General features: G+C 37.8%; 1 protein-coding gene across 4 annotated transcripts in view; it reads right to left on the bottom strand.

Annotated features, from left to right (window-relative positions):
• UBR2 (ubiquitin protein ligase E3 component n-recognin 2) overlaps positions 1–23,404 on the bottom strand; it is a 119,631-nt gene that overhangs the window by 59,133 nt on the left and 37,094 nt on the right. For 3 of the 4 annotated variants that reach the window (XM_060189829.1, XM_007537371.3, XM_060189828.1), the window contains exons 7-17: positions 23,237–23,299; positions 22,134–22,254; positions 18,613–18,720; positions 17,742–17,830; positions 16,567–16,665; positions 11,567–11,730; positions 11,374–11,473; positions 6,653–6,781; positions 5,076–5,259; positions 1,488–1,549; positions 104–214 (exon numbers count right to left, since the gene is read on the bottom strand). In XM_060189829.1, the coding sequence (XP_060045812.1) occupies positions 104–214; positions 1,488–1,549; positions 5,076–5,259; positions 6,653–6,781; positions 11,374–11,473; positions 11,567–11,730; positions 16,567–16,665; positions 17,742–17,830; positions 18,613–18,720; positions 22,134–22,254; positions 23,237–23,299 (1,230 nt within the window). Of the gene's footprint in view, positions 1–103; positions 215–1,487; positions 1,550–5,075; positions 5,260–6,652; positions 6,782–11,373; positions 11,474–11,566; positions 11,731–16,566; positions 16,666–16,735; positions 16,835–17,741; positions 17,831–18,612; positions 18,721–22,133; positions 22,255–23,236; positions 23,300–23,404 lie in introns of all 4 variants that reach the window. The other variant, XM_007537370.3, reaches the window with a different exon arrangement.

The raw sequence follows: 23,404 nt of genomic DNA, 5'->3' as shown, positions 1-23,404 counted from the left end.
ACAGATGCTTAATGTTCAGTGACTAAATACACTAGACATTACATACTTTATAGAAGTCAAGGAATGGATTGAAAACTCACAATGGAATTTTAAAAATATTTACCTGGTTTACTAGAGAGAACCCATTTCTTCTCCACATTCCTGCATGTACTTGGGCACATAAAACAAGGCATCTAAGAGGGTGTTCTATCAACATGGGTGGGCTAAGTTCACTCTGTAATAATAAAAAAAAAACAACCTTAATTCTACAGAACAGACTGGTTGACTTTATATAAAACACAACTGTAAGTGGTTTTAAGGCATGCTTTTATGATGGCTCATTTCATTTTTTAATTTTTTGTTGTTTTGTTTTTTGCCTCCAGAGTTATCCATCACTGGGGCTTGGTGCCTGTACTACAAATCACTGCTCTGGGCAGTCAATTTTTTTCTGTTTTATTGGATAGGACAGAGAGAAATTGAGAGAGGAGTGGAAGGTGGGGGGTGGAGAGAAAGATAGATACCTGCAGACCTGCTTCGTTGCTTGTGAAGTGACCCCGCCGCTGGTGGACTCAAAACTAGGGGCTCAAACTGGGATCCTTGTGTTTTGTGCTACATGCGCCAATGCCCTGCCTGTGACGGTTCATTTTATGTGTCAACCTGGGACACTCAGTTTTGGGTCACAACAGTTTACATGTTGTTTGTAAAGGATTTTTTTCAGATTTGTGAATAATATTTATACCAGCAGACTTTGAGTTAAGCAGAATAATTTTACGCAAGTGGACTTCATCTAAGCAGTTTAAAGCCTTTAGCATAAAAGCTGAGGTAAACCCCCTAACCCAAGGATGAAGAAATCCTGCTTTTAAACTTTAGATTTTATTGATTCTACCTTAAGCCTCAAGTCTGTTAGGTTGCCCTTCTAAGCAGATTTCTAACTTGCCTGGCCCTATGACACAAGCCAATCCCCTCTTTTCTACTAGTAAAGATCATAAGATTGGGAGTCAGGGTGTAGCGCAGCGGGTTAACCGCACGTGGCGCCAAGCGCAGGACTGGCACAGGATCCCGGTTCGAGTCCCTGGCTCCCCACCTGAAGGGGAGTCGCTTCACAGATGGTGAAACAGGTCTGCAGGTGTCTATCTTTCTCTCCCCCTCTGTGTTCCCCTCCTGTCTCCATTTCTCTCTGTTCTATCCAACAATGACGGCATCAATAACAACAACAATAAAACAAGGGCAACAAAAGGGAATAAATATTAAAAAAATATTTTAAAAAATCATATGATTACAGTGTATAGTTCCACACCATACCCACCACAAAAGTTCTGTCTCCCCACCTGAGGCAATTCTTTATAATGAAGCAATTTCATCACTCTCTTTTTATATACATCTATACACAAACATACACACATATGCACAATAATTCTATTTCCCTGGAGAACTCTATAAAGTTTCAAAATAATTCCAATATACAGAACACAATAAACAGGCATTTACTTATAAATGCTACTACTTACTAGAGGTAGAAGCTCTGGAAATTTATATGCCACTTCACTTTTGCTTAATAATACATGTAAACCTGCATGAAAAACAAACAAAAAACATACTTGTACAGATGTAAATTCTACAGAAAAAAATTCACTCAACTACATTTCTCTCTGGGAACCAATCACATTATAAATTAAGATAGAAAATGAGTGGCATCAGCAAATGAGGTTTTCAATTCATATTCTCATAAACTTCAGTCAAAGGCACTTTTAGTACTTAATTATATGTTCCTACACAAACTGGTGACATTTTATACAAGTGTTAAATATGTAGAAGCAGCTATCTATGTAGCAAAACAATTAATATGTGTTATGCCAGTTTTAAGAGTGGTATTTCGCTAGGTTATGGAGTTTGTTCCCATTTAAGTACAGTAGTGAAAGCTTCCTCTGGTAACTGAACAGTGAAATAAACCCTGGAATTCACGACCTCAAGATCAAAGTTTCTTTAGTTTCTTACTGCAAACAGTTGTTACAGTTCAAGTTATAGTTAAGAACTAACTGCCCTGTTATATTGTCTAAACAGAAAATTTCTAACAAACTTATCAAAAACTTTTGGGCACTTGACCAAGACTAGTTGAAGGCTTATCCAAAAAGACCTACATTAGGAATCCTATTCAAATAACTTGTACTCAACTTCCAATAGCACATACTCAATGTTGTTTTTAAACTGTGTTGTGTACATTTACTTAGTTCTCCCATTAGATCATAAGCTTTCAAGCCAAAGTTTGATAAATACAAATACAAAATGCTCAGAAATGCTCTCTGAGAATGTTTGAAGGAGATACAGACCTAGCTAGAAATTAATATATTTTGGGGGCCAGGGGCAGTGGCTCAGCAGGTTAAATGCACACGGCGTGAAGCACAAGGACCGGTGTAAGAATCCTGGTTTGAGCCTCCAGTTCCCCACCTGCAGGGGGGTTGCCTCAAAGACGGTGAAGCAGGTCTGCAGGTGTCTATCTTCCCCTCCTCTCCATTTCTTTCTGTCCTATCCAACAACAACAGCAACTATAACAGTAACACCAACAAGGGCAACAAAAATGGGGGGAAATGGTCTTCAGGAGCAGTGGATCTGTGGTGCAGGAACCGAGCCCCAGCAATAACCCTGAGGCAAAAAAAAAAAAGTTAATGTATTTTCAGGGTAATGGCTACTTTTTTCCTATGGATCAGCTTTCAACTTTACAACTAGATTTTTTTAAAAAATGTCTTTATTGGCGGAATTAGTGTTTTACATTCAACAGTAAACATAATAGTTTGTACATGCATAATATTTCCCAGTTTTCCATATAACAATACAACCCCCACTAGGTCCTCTGTCATCCTTCTTGGATCTGTATTCTCCCCCTCACCCCACCTCACCCCAGAGTCTTTTACTTTGGTGCAATATGCCAATTTCAGGTCAGGTTTTACTTGTGTTTTCTCTTCTGATCTTGTTTATCAACTTCTGCCTGAGAGTGAGATCATCCCATACTCATCCTTTTGTTTCTGACTTATTTCACTTAACATGAATTTTTCAAGGTCCATCCAAGATCGGCTGAAAACGGTGAAGTCAAATTTTTTACAGCTGAGTAGTATTCCATTGTATATATATATATATACATAATATATATATACCACAACTTGCTCAGCCACTCATCTGTTGTTGGACACCTGGGTTGCTTCCAGGTTCTGCCTATTAAAAATTGTGCTGCTAAGAACATATGTGTACACAGATCTTTTTGGATGGGTGTGTTGGGTTCCTTGGGAAATATCCTCAGGAGAGGAATTGCAGGATCATAGGGTAGGTCCATTTCTAGCCTTCTGAGAGTTCTCCAGATTGCTCTCCAAAGAGGTTGGACGAATTTACATTCCAACTAGCAGTGCAGAGGGTTCCTTTGACCCCGTAACCTCTCCAGCATTTGCCGCTGTTACCTTTTCTGATGTATGACATTCTCATAGGAGTGAAATGGTATCTCACTGTTGTCTTGATTTGCATTTCTCTGACAATCAGAGACTTGGAGCATTTTTCCATGTGTTTCTCGGCCTTTTGGATGTCTTCTGTGGTGAATATTCTGTCCATGTCCTCTCCCCATTTTTGAATGGGGTTATTTGTTTTCTTGTTGTTGAGTTTGGCAAGCTCTTTATTTATTCTGGTTATTAGCCTCTTGTCTGAAGTATGGCATGTAAAGATCTCCCATTCTGTGAGGGGTCTCTTGGTTTGGGCAGTGGTTTCTTTTTTTTTCCTCCAGGGTTATTGCTGGGCTCAGTGCCTGCACCATGAATCCACCGCTCCTGGGGGCCAGTTTTTCCCCCTTTCTGTTGCCCTTGTTGTTGTAGCCTTGTTGTGGTTATTATTATTGCCATCGTTGATGGTGTTTGTTGTTGGATAGAACAGAGAGAAATGGAGAGAGGAGGGGAAGACAGAGAGGGGGAGAGAAAGACAGACACCTGCAGACCTGCTTCACCGTCTGTGAAGCAACTCCCCTGCAGGTGGGGAGCCGGGGGCTCAAACCGGGATCCTTACGCAGGTCCCTGCACTCTGCACCACATGCGCTTAACCCACTGTGCTACCGCCCAACCCCCCTGGGCAGTGGTTTCTTTTGCGGTGCAGAAGCTTTTTAATTTGATGCAGTCCCATAGGTTTATACTTGCCTTAGTCTTCTTTGTAATTGGATTCATTTCATTGAAGATGTCTTTAAAATTTATGTGGGAAGGAGTTCTGCCAATATTTTCCTCTAAGTATCTGATAGTTTCTGGTCTAACATTGAAGTTCTTGATCCACTTGGAATTTACTTTTGTATTTGGTGAAATATAATGGTTCAGTTTCATTTTTCTGCATGTTTCAACCCATTTTTTTCCAACACCATTTATTGAAAAGAATCATCTTTTCCCATTTAATAGTCTGGGCATCTTTGTCAAAGAGTAGATGTAGATTTTTTTAAAAAATTTTTTAGTATTTATTTATTTTTCCTTCTGTTGCCCTTGTTTTTTTTTAATCCTTGTTGTAGCTATTATTGTTGTTGTTATTGATGTTGTCATTGTTAGGACAGAGAGAAATGGAGAAAGAAGTGGAAGACAGAGAGGGGGAGAGAAAGATAGACACCTGCAGATCTGCTTCACTGCCTGTGAAGCAAGTGACTCCCCTGCAGGTGGGGAGCCAGGGGCTTGAACCAGGATCCTTACGCTGGTCCTTGCGCTTCGTGCCATGTGTGCTTAACCCACTGCGCTACCGCCCAACTCCCATACAACCAAAATTTTAAAGATAGAAAACATCAACAGCTCAACTGGAGACATACCCAACTTACTGCATTCTAGTCTCATATCTTCCTATATACCATGTTGTCACCTGCTTTTGTTAAAGTCAACAGCTCAGTATGCTCAAGCCACTTACAAAAATGGAACTGGACCTGAAGAAGTCAGAGGAATAAAAGAAATCTCTTCCTACATCAGTTTCACTCTAGGTCATTTTCATTCTAGGTCTATTTGATGTGCTACTTTGATAATCATATAAAAACTTTAAATCACTATGATTTCAATAACAATCAAAAAAACTAATTGGAATTCTAGGGAGAAATGCTTTACCTGCAAGTAAACGAGAAACTGGGAGGTGAATGCTAACTTTTTCTTGGGAAACGCAGTATCTGATAGTTTCCACTGAATGTCCACAAATGCTTAATGTAATTGGCTGTTCACCATCGGTAAAACCACCATGACACTGCGTCAACACAGCAAGGCATTTCTTATAAGCTTCAATTAACACTTTTTCCTAAAAAAGAGGGTATTCTGTAAGTTACTCAAAAGCCTGGGGTTCTACAACATTGTATATACATCTCAAATCTGAAGACAACTAAGTACCTCAAATAAAAATATAAGCAAAATCAAATTCAATCTACCCCCACAACCTGCTCCCTCATTTAGTGTCCTTAGTGAATGAAATCTCTTTACAGCTGTGGAAATCTAGAAGTTATTCCAATGACCTTTTTCTCTTTCCTCACTATCCAATCTATTAAAAAGTTGCAAAAATCAGTCTCTTAATTGTTCTTAATACTGACAACTGACTATCTCCAATAACTCAAAGGAAAGCCACCTATGTATTAATTCCTGCTTCTACTTTTGCACTTTTCCATTCACTCTCTACACAGTTAAGTTAAAAACAGAAAGTGAATTAAGCCATGCCATTCCCCCCACCCCTTTGGTCTGGTATTCTCTAATGGTTCCCCGCCCCCTTCAGTTAGAATAAAATCCAAACTTTTCCCCATGGTTTCCAAGGTCTTACACAAAATCTGGCCTCTGTCTTCTTTTCTACTTTCAACCTCTATGACCAGTCACTGGAGCCTCCTCACTGGAACAACCATACTCTGCCTACATCACAGAGCTTCATACATATGTCACATAAGGAATATTCTTCACACTTTGACCAGTCAATTCTGACAAAGTTCAGATCTCATGAAAACTTTCTCTGTTAGCTCTCAACTCACACATGTTCTTATCTAAACTTTGTTGTGAAAGGGAGGCCAAAATGATTTACAGACACAGGAAAAATACCAACCTTCAAATTTGGGGTGGGGTATGTATTTATGAACTCTACTTATATTTTCAAAATCTAGCAGGCATTATGAAAAAGTGAAGGCAACAACATGAGAAAAAAAGATTGTAGGGAGTCGGGCGGTAGCGCAGCGGGTTAAGCGCACGTGGCGCAAAGACCGGCATAAGAATCCCTGTTCAAGCCCCTGGCTCCCCACCTGCAGGGGAGTTGCTTCACAAGTGGTCTTCACAAGAAGGTCTGCAGGTGTCTATTTTTCTCTCCTGCACTCTGTCTTCCCCTCCTCTCTCCATTTCTCTCTGTCCTATCCAACAACGACAACATCAATAATAACTACAACAATAAAACAAGGACAACAAAAGGGAATAAATATAAAAAAATGTATAAAAAAATACTGTGAATTATTTCCTCTTTAATTTTACATGTTTTGTTACTACTGTCTGTACTTCTAAGGCTTTAGAGCTTTAACTTTAATTTATAGGTAAAAGAAAATATGTTATTAAGGAGCTAAGTCTCACCACTAACTTCTTTAAATCTCTTTAGAATTTGCTTAAGAATCTGTTAATTCCTTGCTCCTTTATTTATCTCTGCTCCCCTATTCCTGATAGAAACTCACGTCTAAAGCACACCAGTCCTGCATCATTGAAATGACATGTGTTAATTTCATCTGTAGCGTAAATGCAGCTTCCCATTCAGGTTCCATTTCAATATGCTGTCCTACTTGACGTGTGATAGGATCCATTCCCTTAAAGAAGCAAAAAAAATTTGAATCAATTAAAATATTTTTATTTTCCTGGGATTTTTTTTTTCTTTACTGAGGGGATTAATAGTTGTCAACAGTAAAATACAGTAGTTTGTACTTATACATGTGTAACTTTTCTCAGTTTTCCACATAACAATACAATCCCCTCTAGGTCCTCCTCTGCTATCATGTTCCAGGACCTGAATCCCCCCATCCCAATCTTTTACTTTGGTGCAAAACATCAACTCCAGTCCAAGATCTGCTTTGTGTTTTACCCTCTGTTATTATTTTTCAACTTCTGTCTATGAGTAGGATCATCCCATAATTAATTAAAATCTTAAATTTGACTTCTTAGATGGAGACTTAATGTAAGATACTGATTACAAAAATATATAAAGTAAAAGTCTTGAGGCCAGGCGATAGTGTAGTGGGTTAAGTGCATATGGTGCGAAGCACAATGACCCGGGGAAGGATTCTGGTTGGAGCCTCGGGCTCCCCACCCACTGGGGGGTCGCCTCACAAGTGATGAAACAGATCTGCACGTGTTTATCTTTCTCACCCCCTCTGTCTTCCCCCACCTCTCGATTTCTGTCTGTCCTAACCAAAAATAGCAGTAACAACAATAACAATAATATAGCAACAAGGGCAACAAAAATGGGAAAAAACTACTGGGGCTCGGTCCCTGCAGGATGCAGCTACTGTTCTTGGTGAACTATTTTTTTCCCTCCTTTATTTTATAGGACAGAGAAACTGAGAAGGGAGGAGGAGACAGAGGAAGACAGACACACAGAGACGCCTGTAGTTGTTGCTTCGCTTCCCTCCTATAGTCCTTGAGTGGGGCTTGAACCCAGTTCTTTGCATATGGTGAAGTGTGTGCTTCATCAGGAGCACTACCGCCTGGCCCCCTATACAACATTTTCTAAAAATACAAGAAAAAATCCTAGAAAGGCACAGAACAAAATATTTTAGAGTAATTTTCTGTTTTTTTTTAAATATTTATTTATTCCTTTTTGTTGCCCTTGTTGTTTTATTGTTGTAGTTATTATTGTTGTCGTTGTTGGATAGGACAGAGAGAAATGGAGAGAGGAGGGGAAGACAGAGAGGAGGAGAGAAAGACACCTGCAGACCTGCTTCACCGCCTGTGAAGCGACTCCCCTGCAGGTGGGGAGCCAGGGTTCGAACCAGGATCCTTATGCCGGGCCTTGTGCTTTGCGACACCTGCGCTTAACCGGCTGCGCTACAGCCCGACTCCCATTTTCTGTGTTTTTAAATTCTAGAAAAGATACTTTTTTGTAACCATGCTTCAAATTAATTTTTAATAAATTGTTTAAAAATTTTTTTTAAAAATATTTATTTATTTATTTATTTATTTTTCCTTTTGTTGCCCTTGTTGTTTAACATTGTTGTGGTTATTGATGTCAGTGTTGTTGGATAGGACAGAGAGAAATGGAGAGAGGAGGGGAAGACAGAGAGGGGGAGAGAAAGACAGACACCTGCAGACCTGCTTCACCACTTGTGAAGAGACTTCCCTGCAGGTGGAGAGCCAGGGGTTTGAACAGGGATCCTTACAGTGGTCCTTGTGCTTTGCGCCACGTGCGCTTAACCCGCTGCGCCACCGCCCGACTCCCTTAAAATTATTTTTATTTCCTTTTGTTGCCCTTGTTTTATTGTTGTAGTTATTATTGTTATTGATGTCATCATTGTTGGGTAGGACAGAGAGAAATGGAGACAGGAGGGGAAGACAGAGGGGGAGAGAAAGATAGACACCTGCAGACCTGCTTCACTGCTTGTGAAGTGACTCCCTTGCAGGTGGGGAGCTGGGGGCTCAAACCGGGATCCTTACACTGTTCACTGTGCTTTGTGCCTGGTGCACCCACTGCGCTACCGCCTGACTCCCAATGAAATGTTTTTTTCTATTTTACATTTTATTTAATGTTTTATTTTATTTTAAATTTTTTAATTATCTTTATTTATTGGATAATGACAGAAACAGAGAGAAGGAGAGGGAGAGAGACAGAGAGACACACCTGTAGCACTACTTCACCACTTGTGAAACGTTCCCCCTGCAAGTGGGGACCAGGGGCTCAAACCTGGGTTCCTGTGCATTGTAACATGTGCACTCAACCAGGTGCGCTCACCACCCAGTCCCTTCAAATTACTTTTTTTTTTTTCCTCCTCCAGGGTTATTGCTGGGCTCGGTGCCTGCACCATGAATCCACCGCTCCTGGAGGCCGTTTTTTCTCCCCCCTTTTGTTGCCCTTGTTGTAGCTTCGTTGTGGTTATTATTATTGCCCTTGTTGACGCAATTCGTTGTTGGATAGGACAGAGAGAAATGGAGAGAGATGGGGAAGACAGAGAAGGGGAGAGAAAGATAGACACCTGCAGACCTGCTTCACCGCCTGTGAAGCGACTCCCCTGCAGGTGGGGAGCCGGGGGCTCGAACCGGGATCCTTACGCCGGTCCCTGCGCTTTGCGCCACATGCGCTTAACCCACTGCGCCACCGCCCGACCCCCTCAAATTACTTTTTAATTGTACCATCTACATACAAAATTGTTAGAAAAAAATGTAACAGATTTTCAAAATGTTACTGAATTATAAGTATACTTTATAATATACTAAAAGTTTTTATATTTAATCCTAATCTGCAACTAAAAGTTTTCATAGACTGAAATACAGCAAAACTAAACTAAGATATTTTAATAAGTTTTTAATACCAAAGAAAATGACTTTTTAGACATAAGGTTAATTTTATTTATTCCTTTCTAAAGAAATCCCAGAGATCTATTAGAGGAATCATGATTATTGCTCAGATTTTCAAAGATGTTACCTATCTTCTTACTGTGAAAATTGATTAAATTTACCAGTTGAGGGCGGGGGAGACAGCATAACGGTTATGCAAACAGACTCTCATGCCTGAGGCTCCTAAATCCCAGGTTCAATCCCCCACACCACCATAAACCAGAGCGGAGCAGTGCTCTGGTGTTTCTCTGTCTCTCTCGCTCTCTGCATCTCTCTAAAAAATAATTTTTAAAAAAACTTACCAGTTGATTTCTGGTTTTAGATATTACTTTAATGGGGTGTTTCCAAAATGAATATTAAATAGTGGGGGGGGGAGGTTATACTGTATTATGTAAACCAAGAAGAGGAAAATATGAAAATGTTAAAAAATTATAGACCATTAATAAGTTGATAACACATCTATATAAGCATATTTTTAAAATGATGTAAGGGGTTGGGTGATGGCACACTTGGTTGAACACACACACTGCTACCTTGAGCAAGGATGAGAGTTCAAGTTCCCAGTCGTCACCTGCAAGGGGTAAGCAGTGGTAAAGCAGTGCTGCAGCTGTTTCTTTTTCTCTCTCTCCTTCCCTCTCAATTTCTCCCTGTCCTATCCAATAAATAAGCAAAATTTTAAAAAAATGGTCTGAAGGTATCCAACAAGAGATGAGTGGCTGAGAAAGTTGTGGTCTATATACACAATGGACTACTATTCAGCTATTAAAAATGGTGATTCACCTTCTTCACCTCATCTTGGATGGAGCTTGAAGGAATCATGTTCACTGAGATAAGTCAGAAAGAAAAGGATGTATACGGGACTAGTTCATTCATAGACAGAAATTGAAAAAAAAAGAACAGAAGAGAAAACACAAACTAGATCTTGGACTGGAGTTGGTGTACTGAACCAGAGTAAAAGACTCTGAGGTGGGGGAGGGTTCAGGTCCTGGAACATGATGGCAGAGGAGGACCTAGAGGGGGTGGAAAACTGAGAAATGTTACACATGTACAAACTACTGTGTTTTACTGTTGACTGTAAGCCATTAATCCCCCCAGCAAAGAAAAGAGAGAAAAAAAAAAGATCTGAAAAGAGTGTTAATAGTAACTGAAAGAATAAATAAATACAAAAGAATAGTAGATGGCAAAATCTTTGTGGGTGTAGGTACAAACCTTTGCTGGGTTTGCATTTACTGTACACTTCTTTGAAAAATTCCCATCAAAGCTTTTTGGTACAAATTTGAAGCTATTCAAATTATTCTTTTGCAAATGTGTTACAATGGAAATGAGGTATAGACAGGTATTTGGTTTAATAAACCAGAATGAAAGAAATTTATCAGTTTAGCAGGTGGTAAAGTGACTAGAACTTTGGACTTCAAAGCATGAGGTCCAGAGTTCCATTCTTGGCATCATATGTGCCGTAGTAATGCTCTGGACTCCCTCACCCCGCTCTCATCTTTTTCTTTTCTTTCTTTCTTTTTTTTTTTAATGTTTATTTATTCCCTTTTGTTGCCCTTGTTGTTTTACTGTTATAGTTATTACTGTCGTCGTCATCATTGGATAGGACAGAGAGAAATGAAGAGAGGAAGGGAAGACAGAGAAGGGAAGAGAAAGATAAGACACCTGCAGATCTGCTTCACCGCTTGTGAAGCAACTCCCCTGCAGGTGGGGAGCCGGGGTTCGAACCGGGATCCTTATGCCAGTCTTGCGCTTTGCGCCACCTGCACTTAGCCCGCTGTGCTACCGGCCGACTCCCTCATCTTCTTTTTCTAATGGACTAATATATAACAAAAAATATTTTTTGTCAGTTTATATATACCTGCATACATCTGAGTAACTCCAAAAAGGCATCAAATCCTTCCAGAAACTTTTGTCTCAGATCATCTGACCATTCAGTTGGTTTACTTATTAATACATACCTGAATGAGATAAAAAAACAGAAATGAATATGCAGACAAAAAAAAAATCACACTTTAGAAATTACAACTGATTTGATAATGAAACAAGCTCACTTGAGATCTAAAATAATGCTCTGAACTCTCCTAAATTTGAAGGCCTGCAGAGCAGTGTATCGTTCAAACTGGAATCTCCCTTGGCCATCTCGATGTCTCAAATGATCCATAAAAGCCTTAATGATAATGGTCATCAAGTTTTCTTCCGTGATAAGCATCCGAGCCTAGAACAAAGTATATTAGAATAAAGGATAATCAAAATCTGTTTATTAGAAGCTAAAAAGAAGTGGTTAGTTCTTTCATTTTAAACATTTTAACACAACAGTACTGTGTATTTCTAAGTAAGAATTATTCCAACTGCTATGGGCATGAAGTTAACACCTACAGTACAGAGAAAGTGATCATGGAGAGTGATCCAAGGCTTATTATTCAAAATGACTTGTAGTTTGCATATCTGAATCATGCAACAGAGTTCCCTTGAGACACTTGGATAACTATAATGGGATGGCATTATTTTATGACAATTTCTACAGAGCTTGGTAATTATTTCCTATCTAATCTCTTTAACAGAGATTTATATTTTGTTTTCATTTCTATCTAAAGTTAACACATATCTATGTATTTTTGAATAAGCAAATACATATGTATTACACAAAAAGCAGTTAAGTAAGAAAGATGTGTTCTAGTTCCCAAGGTGTCCTTTGCCAGGCAATCTGTGAGCAATTTCTTGCATACTCTTCCAGAGAGTTGGTATGCGTGTATAATATATACATGTGTGCACACAAGCATATCACGTAGATCTAAGCATGTATAAGATTTCTCCCATCTCCCGGTGACAGCACAATATAAATACAGTTCTGCACAGTTTTTTCACTTGTTATACCTTAGAGTGTCCCTGTTCAGTTTATATAAATTTCCCTCGTCTTTTATTATTTTTTTTAATACTATCAGTTAGCCTTGTCTATTATACTTTATTTAGCCAGGTGCCTAACTGGTAAAACATCTCCCTTCCCTCCCTCACTCCCAGTTTTATGCTAGGTATGCAATTTATTATATAAGATGCTATAACAAATATCAACTGTGTACAGCTTTAGGGATATTTATGGATCAACTCCCTAGAGGTGAAATTATTGGGTTTATGGAAGAGACATGACATCTTTACTTTAAAGACTGTATCTATTAGTGAGAAACAAGGAGAGGGAGAGAGAGAGAGAGCAAGCATGCACTATACAACACTCTGGTACATGTCCTGCTATGAATCAAACCCGGGATCTCATGCTTGAGAGCCCAATGTTTTATGCACTGCACCACGTCCTGGACCACCATGACATATTTTTCTATGCAAAAATATGCCATGACTTTTCTGACAACTCATTACATAAGGAATATGTACACTGTAATTTGTGATATCACCAAATCGGTTTCTCAAAGAAACTTAAGTTCATATGCCGATCTATAATGTGAGCCTTTCCCTCATGCCCTCAATAGCACAATGTAACTTCTATTTTATCTTTGTCATTCTCATCATTTTAATTTGCATCTCTTACTGTGAGTGTTGTTGAACATTATTGTATAATGTGATTTCTTTTTCTACTCCACAGCAAAGTTAAATTAACTACTATTATAAAATACTGTATTATGATTCTGATATAAAAGATGATGGGTCCCCTTATCCCCTATTCTAGTCTAGGGTGTTATGGGTGCTGGGTGCCTAATCGTGTCTCTCAACATTAGTCAAAATCGGGAAAGGAAAAAGTTAAACTATCACTATATGCAGAAAACAATAATATATAATAATGGAGCTATGAACATAGGGGTGCATAGTCTCTTCTAACTAGTGTTTGAGTGTCCATTGGATAAATGCCTGAGTGGTATTGCTGGATCATAAGGTAATTCTATGTTTATTTGTTTAAGGACTGTTCATACAATCTTCCAACGAGGCTACACCAGTTTGCATTCCCACCAGCAGTGTAGCAGAGTCCCCTTTCCTCCACAACCTTTCTAACACCTGTCATTTCCTGGTTTGTTGACATAAGCCATTCTCTCAGATGTGAGATGGTATCTCAGTGTAGTTTTAATGTTCATTTCTCTAATGATAAGTAAAGAGGAACATTTCTTCATGGGTCTGTAGGCCATGTGTATCTCTTCTTTAGAAAACTTGTCTATTCAGTTCTTTGGCATATTTTAATTGGATTATATTTGCTTCTTTCATTGATCTGTACCATTTTATCCATTTTTTTTAATTGATAGGACAGAGAAATTGAGAGAGGAGGGGAAGGCTGAGAGGGGGAGAGAAAGACACCTGTAGGGAGTCACCTCAAAAGTGATGAAGCAGGTCTGCAGGTGGGGAGCCAGGGGCTCAAACTGGGATCACTGCTAAGTCCTTGAATTGTACTATGTATGCTTAACCCAGTGAGTTACCACCTGGACCTCTTTTTGGTGAAGTTCCCTGTCGTGTCTCTTCCTGAATAAGAAACTGGTCTGGAGCTATTTGGAGATGCCAGGGATGAACTCTTGTCTGAATCACTCATTGTTTTAGCTTATAGTTAAGCTTCCCCCACTCACTTTTGCTACGTGTTAGTCAATTTATTCTCCAAATTACAAATCTGCACCCCAAACAAAACCTCACAAATGTATGTGACAATAATCCTGTAAATCAGTATTTCCTCACTAATATGAAACACACACACACAAATGTGATGGTGTATATGCTACTTTTTAAACTCTTTAAAGTCACCCTATGCTCTTAAGACAAAACCCAGAATTCCTTAATTTGAACTTTAGTATATCTTATTATGCATACAGACTATATGCATAATACTATTATTAGACTATATGCTAAAATATAAAAGTAATTGGGGGAAGGGGTAAATCATAAGAACTAGAAAATATACATTGTTTGTAAAGTATCTGTAGCATACTCTGAAATCTATACAATCTGTCCCCTGCCTGTTTCTAGTTTCAATTAACTTTAAATTCAAAGATCTCCCACAGAATTGGTATTCATTCTGTTACCAATGTCTGTATAGCCATATGCTCTTTCCTACTTCAGGTCTTTCACAAGTTCTAGTTCCTCAAGCAACCACATTCTTCAGAATTTTTATTGTAATTTTCAGTAACCATTTATATGAGTCTTCTTTCAGATAGAGGCAGAGGGAGAGAGAGACAGACAGACAGACACATCACAGCACAAAAACTTCCTTCAATGAGGTTACATACATGGCAAAGCAGCACGCTATACAAATAGGTTATTTTGCTGACCCCATTTATATGAGTCCTAACTACTGATATAAGTTCCAAGGGAAGGAGCATATCTGTTTTAATTTAATCATTGCAATCTCAATAACCTAGAACTATACCCAAGAAATAATACTCAACAAATTTTTTGAATGAATTAAACATGAATTGTAATTACTGAACATTTAAACATGTATAAATTTTTCATTTCTTTATTGGGGAATTAATGTTTTACCTTTGATAGTAAATACAATAGTTTGTACTTGCATAACATTTCTCAGTCTTCCATATAGCAATACAACCCCCTTTAGGTCCTCTGTCATCCTTCTATGTATAAGAATTTTTAAAATATTTATTTATTCCCTTTTGTTGCCACTGTTTTATTGTTGTAGTTATTATTGTTGTTATTGATGTCATTGTTGTTAGATAGGACAGAGAGAAATGGAGAGAGGAGGGGAAGACAGAGATGGGGAGAGAAAGACAGACACCTGCAGACCTGCTTCACCGCTTGTGAAGTTGACTGCAGGTGGGGAGTCAGGAGCTCGAACCGGGATCCTTACGCAGGTCCTTATGTATAAGAATTTAAAAAAACAATTTATTATCGTTATTTACTGTATAAGTATAGCCAAAAATCAGCAGGTATGGGGAGATAGTGATGGGAGTGAAAGAGAGACACCTGCAGTACTGCTTCACCACTCGAAAAGCTTTCCCCTGCAGGTAAGCCCTGGATCCTGGTTCATTGTATTTTGTGTATTCAGCCCTGTGTGCCACCATCTGGCCTCTAAAATATGTTTAATGAGTATTCAAACATAATGGTGACTTCTAAAGCAATTAGTGAATATAATATATAATACCAGTCAATCATCATAACTCATTTACCTCAGTAACCCCCTCTTCAACCTAGGTATCCCAACAACAGATGAGTGGCTGAGCAAGTTGTGCTATAGATACACAATGGAATACTACTCAGCTACTTAAAAATGGTGTCTTCACCTTCTTCATCTCATCTTGGATGGAGCTTGAATAAATCATGTTAAATCAGATCAGCCAGAAAGATGATAAACATGGGATGATTTCACTCACAGAAGTTACAAAATAAGAACAAAGGGAAAACACAAAGCAGAGCTTGGACTGGAGTTGGTGTATTGCACCGAAGTCAAAGACTCTGGGGTTGGGGGGAGGGTTCAGGTCCTGGAAACAAAGGAGGACCTAGTGGGGTTTGAATTGTTATGTGGAAAACTAAGAAATGTTACATGTGTACAAACTATTCTATTTTATTTTACTGTAAACTGTAAACCATTAATTCTCCAATAAATAAATTTTTTTAATCAAAAAAAGAAAAAGGGGACTTCTCAAAATGAAGATTATATATAATGTGGTATTTATTTAATAGATAAATTTATTAAACCACTCAGCTTAATTTTAACTCAGTTCAAAACTTCAAGGAAAGTACAGATGAAGTATAAATGACTCTTCCTTCCCAACTACAATTTCAAATATATGTTCTATTATTACTGGAGGTATCAGAAATCTAATCACCCATTAATAAAACATTGTTTTCTGATAGCTCCAGGGTCTAATACATGCACAATTTCACTAATTTCTCCTAAGAAATTCCCCCCCTTTGTTTTCCAGACATTTGTTAATAGAGAGATACAGAGAGGGAAAGAAATCACAGCACTACTCTCCCATCTTGGAGCTTCCAGACATTGTCAGGGCTCAAATCCTGGACTTCACACATGCAAGCCCTGAGCTCTACACACTGAGCCACCTCCCAAGCCACACGGATTTTTTTTTTTTTTTTTTAATCTTTCAGTACTTACAAGTGAAGGAACAGTGAATATCTGAACCGAGAGATCTGCGATTGAAAACTCTCTGTCGTGGTCATCTGTCACATAATCACTCTGCAAACGCTCATAGTTCTATTAAGAAGGCAAAAAAAGGCAAGGAGTGCCAGCAATCAGTTACAAAGAAAAGGCAAGCACTACTCACCAGAGTAGGTGCGGTGAAGAGCTGGACAGACAGAGCAGTCACGGACACTGCTCGCTCGTGATCATCCTCCATAAAATCTCTCTGCAACTGCTGGTAATTCTAAACAACAAGGGGGAAATTCACCTCTAATCCACACTGGCCAAATAATTAAGGATTATAATGAAAAGTCAGTGTTGGTGGAAGTTAATATGTTAACACTGCTGACAAAGGTGACTGAAATAATTTCTATTAACTAAAATTTGTATAAATATTGGTTTAATATACATTTTTCTTTTTTCTTGTTAAAGAATTTATTTATTAATGAGAAAGATATACAGAGAGAGAGAGAAAGAACCAGACATCACTCTGGTACATGTGCTACCAGGGATCGAACTCGAGACCTCATGGTTGAGAATCCAATGGTTTATCCACTGCACCACCTCCTGTACCACTTTACACAGTTTTCTTATGCATAGTGGCAGCTTATGCTTATTTTGGAATAACTGTTACTAAAATTGTAGGGTGTCACTTTACACTCAAGGGGCTAAACCACAGTAGTACTGCACTGTCCCTTTGAAATAAGACTTTTGTTACTTCTAAATATATGTCAGAATCAAATACTGACTTTTTCAAAGTTCAAAGTACACACACCTTATTTCGAGTGAATGTTTCAGTAAGGACTGAGAATGGAACAAAAACACACAGTACCGTATGTGGTTAACTGGGTGCACCACTGGCCAGCACCATAAAAAGGTTATTTATAAAGTTAGTTAGCATTTAAAATCAACACATTAACTAATTATTTTAATTTTACTTAATTATTTTAATGAAAGATGGAGAGGGGAGGGAGACCAGAGCACTGCTCAGATTTGGCTTATGGTGGTGCTGGGGACTGAACCTGGGGCTACACATTGACTAATTATTAGCTGCTAATTTTACAAAGTTTGAGTATAATCATAAACTACAGTTACTCTATAACTTATTTTGATCACCATTAAAATTTTTTTAAAAAAATTACTTAACTTACCTTTGCAAATCGAACAGCAAACAGCTTCTTATATTTCAAATCCATAAGCAGACTGCTCATGAACAACTGATGATACATACTTCTAGCACCTTTTATAAAAAGAGCAATTATAAGGATATACAAAATAAACCAAATTTTTTATTTCCAAGGCCTTCATATGCTCAATTACATTTTCGTTCTACAACTCTTACATGCATTCTTTAGTATGGAATATGAACAACCTGCTTGTTTGAAAATCATCTTTCTACATATCATTTTTCTTCTCCCCCCCCCCCAATTATCTATTACCACCAGGGTTATCCCTGGGGTTTGGTGCCAGCACTACAAATCTACTGCTCTCAGCAGCCATTTTTTTTCTTTCTTTTTTTCTTTGCTAGGACAAACAGAAACTGAGAAGGTAGGAGACAGGGAGAGTTAAAGATAAGACACCTGTAGACTTGCTTCACTACTTGTGAAGTGAGGACTTCAACTTGGATCCTTGCCCATGGTGTGTGCCCTCAACCAGCTATGCCACTGCCGAACCTTATCGTTCTCTTCTCTTTATATGTATAGTGTGAGTGAGTGAGTGAGTGAGTGAGTGAGTGAGTGAGTGTGAGAGAGAAAGAAAGAGTATATGTATGTTTTACTGTGGTGTTAATGGCTTACAGTACATAATCTAACAAACTATGAAAGTTATTTAATTTGGCTCATGATCCCCCAAATTTGTATTCTTCTCAAAAGAATGATGCATGTGCAAATTCTAAACAGCACATATTTACTAAATTCTAAATAGCATATATTTACTAAATATCTTTTAACTGAAAATAAAACTTCATCAATCCATTTACCTATTCAGGTCCCCCTATAACTTAAAAGTAGCTAAGAGATTTACCTTTCCATAATTTGGAATCATTAAGCATCAACCTATCCACTAAAGAAGAGTTTTCACCATCTGGTCCTTCTTGTAAACCAACTTGACATAAAATCCTGCGAAGGCCATCTAAAAACAGCAAAAGTAGTCACAAAATAGTAATGTCAACTGTTAAAATAAAGAATATAAAATAATATAAAATGTTATTTTAATGGAAATGTTCAAAAGGCTCTAGGGAGTCTTAAATGTTATATTAAGGGACAAGCTTATTCAGAAAAAGCAGATACTTAATGTATTTTATTAATACTGGCACAAAAAAAGCCCAAATCTTGTACAATACACCAATTTTTACTCCAGTTTCAAAGTTTATATCATCTATCAAAATGACGATGACCTCTTTATTTTATTTTTACCAGAGCACTGTTCAACTCTGGCTTATGGTGGTGCGGAGGACTGAACCTGGGAGTTGGAGCCTCAGACATGAGAGTCTGTTTGCATAACCATTATGCTATCTACCCTCACTGTTTATGTTGTAAATAACTTAAAGACAAAAAAAAACAAACAAAAGCAAGCAAACAAACAAACAAACAAAAAGGCAGAAAGGGTAGGGGAGACAGCATAATGGTATGCAAAGAGACCTTCACGCCTAAGGCCCCAAGGTCCCAGTTTAATCCCCCACAACACCACAAGCCAGAGCTGAGCAGTGCTCTGGTAAATATAAAATAAGTAAAATAAACGTTGAAATAAGCAACATTCTTTAAAACCTATACTAACTAAATATATAGCAAAATTGTTGGGACCAGGTGGTGGCACACCTGGTTGCATGCACGTTACAATGCTCAAGGACCCAGGTTCAAACCCTTGGTTCCTATCTGTAGGGGGAAAGCTTCACAAGTGGTGAAGCACAGCTGCAGGTGTCTCTCTCCCTCTATATCCTCCCCCTTCCTCTTAATTTCTAGCTATCTCTATCCAATAAATAAATAAATAAAATTTTTAATAAGTTAAAAAGTTATTTTTACATGCATAGCTGAAAAAGCCAGAGGATAAAATTGTGTTATTATTAGCCAGGGGCCAATAATGGTTATTCAAAAGAGACTCAAGTCTGAGGCTCCAAAGTCCCAGGTTCAATACCTTACACCATCAAAAACCAGAGCTGAGCAGTGCTCTGGTTAAAAAAAAAAGAATTCTAAAATTGTGTTATTATTTAGAAGAATGCCTGTCCTCTATAATATATGCCAGTGCATCTGACCAATGCTATACAAAATGTTCTCTATTCATTACAGAAAAATTCACTATATACCTGCTAGATGAGGAGCTGCAGAAGACAATCTTACCTCTTCTAAAGATTCAATTTAAAGAGAAAAGCTCCATAACTATTAAACATTAACACTATCAAAACTGTATTAGCTTTATGATCCACACTTAAATTTAAGTCACTTCATTTTAGACTTTCATAATCATGAGAAAGTGTCATGGAAAGTGGGAGTAATTTTCAGACTTAATTAAAAAAACACCATAAATATAAAATGTTTACAAGGTTAAAGAGAAAGCTTCAGGGAAGTACTAAATAATGAACATTAAGGTTTTTAAATTATTGACAAAAAAAAGATCTCAAAGAAAATTGCTTCCATGATATTATGCGTTAATATTGTAACACAATACACGGTGTGATGCAATGGAAACCACTAAAACTAGAAAAGAGGAAGAGAGGGAAGAAAAATAATTGGAAAGACACATAAAAGATAAGTGTATTCTAACTGTTCTAAATTTCCCTCACCTCCACATTTATACCTGCTACTTCAAAGTGTGATAATACGCTTTAAAACAGACTTGAGGGCACATGGCACAAAACACAAGGACCAGAATAAGGATCCCAGTTCAAGCCGGCGGCTCCCCACCTGTAGGGGAGTCACTTCACAAGTGGTGAAGCAGGTCTGAAGGAGTCTATCTTTCTCTCCCTTCTCGATTTCTCTCTGTCCTATCTAACAATGATGACATCAATAACAACAACAATAATAACTACAAAAACAATGAAAAACAACAAGGGCAACAAAAGGGAAAATAAATATATATATAATAAAAAAACAGACTTGAAATATAAATGTTTTAGAACTTTTCTTCAAGTAATGTTATGTGCAACGTAATACTGATGTTTCAGTGAGTGAACTGAATATATGAGAATGGAGCAATAAGCTTATGCCACAAGGTTATGTGTCTACTAGACTACACCCCCTAGGTTTGTGTGAAATATACTATAACACTTATACAAAGATGAGATCACCTAACAAGAAAGTTCTTAGAACATAGCTGCTATTTAGTGACCATGACTGAAAAGTATCAAAATAACATCTATCTAAAACCAACTCTCTTGCCTGACAAATCATATGGCAAGTAGCTTAGGATCCATACTTATTTTACATTTTTATGTTGTATTCCAAATTACAGTTTTGGTGTTGGCCATGGAATTTCTTAATTCTGTTACATTAAAAAGATTATCTCGGGAATCAGGCTGTAGTGCAGCGTGTTAAGCACACGTGGCACAAAGTGCAAGAACCAGCGTAAGGATCCCGGTTCAAGCCCCAGCTCCCCACCTGCAGGGGAGTCTCTTCACAAGCGATGAAGCAGGTCTGCAGGTGTCTACCTTTCTCTCCCTCTCTCTGTCTTCCCCTCCTCTCTCCATTTCTCTCTGTCCTATCCAACGACATCAATAACAACAATAATAACTACAACAGTAAAACAAGGGCAACAAAAGGGAATGAATAATAAAAAAAAAAGAAAATTGAAAAAAAAAAGATTATCTCATCTGTAGATTGTGACAAAACTAAATGCAGATCATTAACTCCAAATATGTATAACTTCTGAGTTGCAAGTTATTAGTCAACAAAAATTGTAAAAGACAAAAAATATATTAAAAATTAGTGCTGGGAGTTGGGCGATAGCGCAGCAGGTTAAGCACAGGTGGCCCAAAGTGCAAGGACCAGTATAAGGATCCCGGTTTGAGCCCCCGGCTCTCCACAACAATAAAACAACAAGGGCAACACAAGGTAATAAATAAATAGTTTGCTTAGTGGAATAAAACTCCAGACTACTGCTTTAAAAATAAAAAAAAGAGGCTCATCCATCAAGTTTGTGAGATTTACATTCATTAGTTCATTACAATGTACAACTTAAGCAACTTACAGTTGTCTAACCCAATGCTTCCTAAAATGATTTGAACACAGAATCTTCTGTTTACGTATAAAATATCCTGTAGAGCAAAATTTTTGAAATACAGTTTTCTGTGCATAAAGGTATGCTGAGATGTATTTAAAACAAGTATTTATATATTTACTTATTTATAGAACAGAGAGAAACAGATAGGAGGGGGAGATAGGGAGGGAGAGAGGAAGGAAAATATCAGAAACACTGTTTCCCTGTGTATGAAGCTTCCCCTGAGCTGGTATTTGCAAAAGTAAAATTAGAGCAAGAAATTACTCCAATTTTATATCAAACAGTTTTTCCATGGCATGTAAATTCATTTATAAGTCAATTTATGAACCTACCTGAATATCCAATAATACTTCCCAGCCAAGACAAAAGTTTCAAACCAAAATTCTGATGTGCAACTACAGACGAATGCATAACTTGAACTTTGAGTGGCTTTGTCAGTCTACTGGTATTTCTCTTAAAAAGAAATGATAAGATGAGGAAAACAAACTTAAAAAAAAGCTACTTTATAGTTAATATTTTAATTTAACATAACTATATTCTTTATCATTATCGGAGAATATTTTATGTATGTTGGTAAGAAAAATATCACAGTTTGTTGTACTCTCAGATTCTGATTTTATACAGACAGAATAATAAGATTCTTAGTAAAATAGCTCACTTGGATAGTGTGTTGTTTTGCCATGTGAGCGACCAGCTTCAGCTTCAATGTTGTGATTACTTTCACTCTCTGCTTCTCTTACTCTATCAAAAAAAATTCTTACAAAAAAGAAGGAACTTTTTTTTTTTTTTTAAGAATCTGAATTTGGGGGTCTATACTAGAAAATCTGTTCCACCAGTTATAAATTATTTCAATGCTTAAATAATATGTCATATGTCTTCAAATTAAATCTCGTAAATTCAATCTACAACATCACCATAAGCCAGAGCTGAGCAGAGCTCTGGTAAAAGAAAAAAGTAATTAAAACAAACAAACAAAAAAAACAGGAGGGAAAAGGAAAGACACCAAAACACTGCTCCACTACTCATGAAACTTCCAATGTGAAGGTGCTTCTATGTAGCAGCCAAGGGCTTGATTCCAGGTCTGCACAGCGGTAAAGTATTTCCTGGCTCCCAAATCTTTTTGAGGTGATCTCAAGGGCCAGGCCTAGTACTACTGAACTATATTCCTGGCCTAATTTTTATTACATATCTGGGGGGGGGGGCGCAAAGAAAGCACTGTCCCATCATCCATGGAGTTTCTCTAGTGCTTTCCATGTGATGCTGTGGATTGAACCAGGCCTCATTCGTGTGCTCTACCCAGAGAATCACCTACCAGGCCCCCAAGAAACATATCTGTACAAATCATATTTTTTCACAATCGTGAAGGCAGGTAAATGTTTCATATAAGCTAGAATAAGAAATAAATAAAAAAAGTATAGACATGTTTTAAAATTACCACAATTACTGATTTTGCTTGTTCACAATACTGGAAGTCTCCGTATCGAACAGACCTACGTCCCTGTAAATAAAGATATACACAACTTGTTAAATATATAATCACTTTTTAATAGTTTTTTGGACAAGCATATAAGCATTTGAGTCTACAGCACTTCTGGTCAATCTT

The sequence above is a fragment of the Erinaceus europaeus genome, chromosome 4 (assembly GCF_950295315.1).
Source record: "Erinaceus europaeus chromosome 4, mEriEur2.1, whole genome shotgun sequence".
NCBI lineage: Eukaryota > Metazoa > Chordata > Mammalia > Eulipotyphla > Erinaceidae > Erinaceus > Erinaceus europaeus.
This window is presented reverse-complemented; position numbering and strand designations above follow the sequence as displayed.